The sequence below is a fragment of the Triticum dicoccoides genome, chromosome 2A (genome assembly GCF_002162155.2).
Source record: "Triticum dicoccoides isolate Atlit2015 ecotype Zavitan chromosome 2A, WEW_v2.0, whole genome shotgun sequence".
Classification (NCBI taxonomy): domain Eukaryota; kingdom Viridiplantae; phylum Streptophyta; class Magnoliopsida; order Poales; family Poaceae; genus Triticum; species Triticum dicoccoides.
The window spans coordinates 327,767,238-327,769,481 of NC_041382.1; the positions used below are offsets into that span (position 1 = coordinate 327,767,238).

General features: G+C 63.5%; 1 protein-coding gene across 2 annotated transcripts in view; it reads left to right on the plus strand.

The window, feature by feature from the left end:
- Positions 1–489: 489 nt before the first annotated feature.
- LOC119354497 (transcription factor PCF6-like) overlaps positions 490–2,244 on the plus strand; it is an 8,122-nt gene continuing 6,367 nt past the window's right edge. Inside the window, exon 1 of one of the 2 annotated variants that reach the window (XM_037621215.1) lies at positions 490–2,083. In XM_037621215.1, coding sequence (XP_037477112.1) covers positions 784–2,049 — 1,266 coding nt within the window. In that variant the 5' untranslated portion in view covers positions 490–783 and the 3' untranslated portion in view covers positions 2,050–2,083. The remainder of the gene's footprint in view (positions 2,084–2,244) is intronic. The other variant, XM_037621214.1, reaches the window with a different exon arrangement.

A 2,244-nucleotide genomic window follows, 5' to 3' on the forward strand; every position in this document is an offset into this window, starting at 1 on the left:
CGCGAAGTCTTATACAATTTTTTCTTTTCTTCTATAAAGATAAGGTACGCCTTTGGCGTACTCTCAAAAAAAAAATCTTCAAAGGAGGAGGTCGCGACAGAGACGTCATGGGCATTTCCAGGATACGGCTAACGTTTGTTTGTTCCACTGATGCCGGCACGGAACGGAGAGAGAGAGACCTTGGACCGGTTGGAGGGCTCCCGTCGTCGCCGTGATGAACGTCTGACAGCGAGCGAGCCAGTTGCCATCGGACATGGATTGACCGACGGAGGGAGTACGTAGGAGTAGTATGTGCCGATACGATGCGACGCGCTCCCGCTGCTGCTTGCTAGGCTGTTGCTGGTACTACGGCGGCGGCCGACTAGCCTAGCCGATGACGCTGCGGCGCGGCGCGAGAGAGTGATGGGCTACTCGCTACTGGTGTGGCCGATAGAATGGTACGCCCCTACCGCCTCGTTCCGCACACCTCCCTCCTCCTCTCTCATAAAATCGGGAGACCTTTCCCTCCCTCCCTCCCTCCATCGTCTCCTCTCGTCCTACTCACACTCCACCTCCCCTCTCTCCCTCCCTCCCTCGCCGCGCCGTGCTCCCTCCACTCCACTCCCATCGCCCCAGGGCGCACACGGGATCGCGCGCAGATCTGTGCCCCCCATCCCACGCGCTCGCCTCCCACTCCCCGCCTCCCCGCGGCGGCCTGCCTGGCTTAATTTCGCCACCAATGCGCTCTGGGTAGGGCATGAGAGACACTGGCGGCGGCTTGCCGGCGGACCAATTCACATCCGGATGGAGCTCAGCGTCGCCGCCGCAGCCGTGGAGCTCGGCAAGCGGGGCCGCCCCGAGGACCAGGACCACGACCAGGAGCAGGACCACGGGGATGCCAAGCGGCTGGCGCTCGTGCCGTGGCCGCCGCACCAGCAGCACCCCTCCTCGCGGATCTACCGCGTCTCGCGCGGCTCTGGCGGCAAGGACCGCCACAGCAAGGTCTACACGGCCAAGGGCATCCGCGACCGCCGCGTCCGCCTCTCCGTCGCCACCGCCATCCAGTTCTACGACCTGCAGGATCGCCTTGGCTACGACCAGCCCAGCAAGGCCGTCGAGTGGCTCATCAAGGCCGCCGCCGCCGCAATCGACAAGCTCCCCGAGCTCGACGCCGCCGCCTTCCCCAACCACCCGGCCTCAGCCTCAGCCAACAAACAGTCTTCTGCTCTTCACGCGGAGGCCGACGGCTCGCAGCTCCAGCAGCAGCAGCTCACCAGATCGGGCTGCAGCAGCACGTCCGAGACCAGCAAGGGCTCCGTCCTCTCGCTCTCTCGCTCCGACAGCCGCGTCAAGGCCAGGGAGCGCGCGCGCGACCGTAGCGCCTCTGTGAAGGACAAGGACGACTCGGTCACCGCCGCCGTGCGCCGCCGCGCCCCCTCGGCGCAGGCGGCTTCCTTCACCGAGCTGCTCACTGGATTGGCGGCCGCCACCCCAGCTGTTGCTCAGCACAAGCAGCACAACTCGTGGCAGCAGATGACCGCGTCTGCCACCGCGGACTACCTCGGCTTCTCCCAGCCAAGGAAATCCGGGCACGGGATGCTGCACACCTTCGCCTCCCCGGCCCCGCACCTGGGCAACATTGCGCCCGTCGCCATGGCCCCGGCGCAGCACTTCAGCTTATCAGCCGGCGGCGGCGATTCGCAGACGGACATGCCGCACTTCTCCTTCTCGCAAGACCACTACATGCCCGTCCATGCGGCGCCAGCGTCGGCTCCGGCAGTAGACTACAGTCTCAACTTCTCCATGTGCTCGGGTCTTGTGGGTGTCAACAACACTAGGGGGACCCTTCAGTCCAATTCGCAGCCGCACCTCTCCGGCCACCACCACCACCAGCAGCAGCTCCAGAGGCTGTCTACTCCACTGGATGCTCCGCACATACCCTTCTTGTTCAGCCCAGCCGTCGCGGTGGCCTCCCCCACCACAGCGGAGAGCCACTTCGGCGCGGCGGCCGCATTGCAGCTCTGGGAGGGGTTCCGGCACTCCGACATGAAGGAGAAGGGCAAGAACTGATCAATGGCTGTGCGCTTCTTTTGGATGCTGGTAGGTGATGAACTCTTCCAAATGCATACGCTTCCTTCGCTTTTTGCTGCTTGTGTTTTTAGGCCTTTGTTTAAGGGTGGGATGCTTGCCCATTGGCTAATTTGTTATGATAATCTCACCCTTTTGGTGGTTCTCGAGGTGGCCTTGCGCCCCTAAATCCCGTAA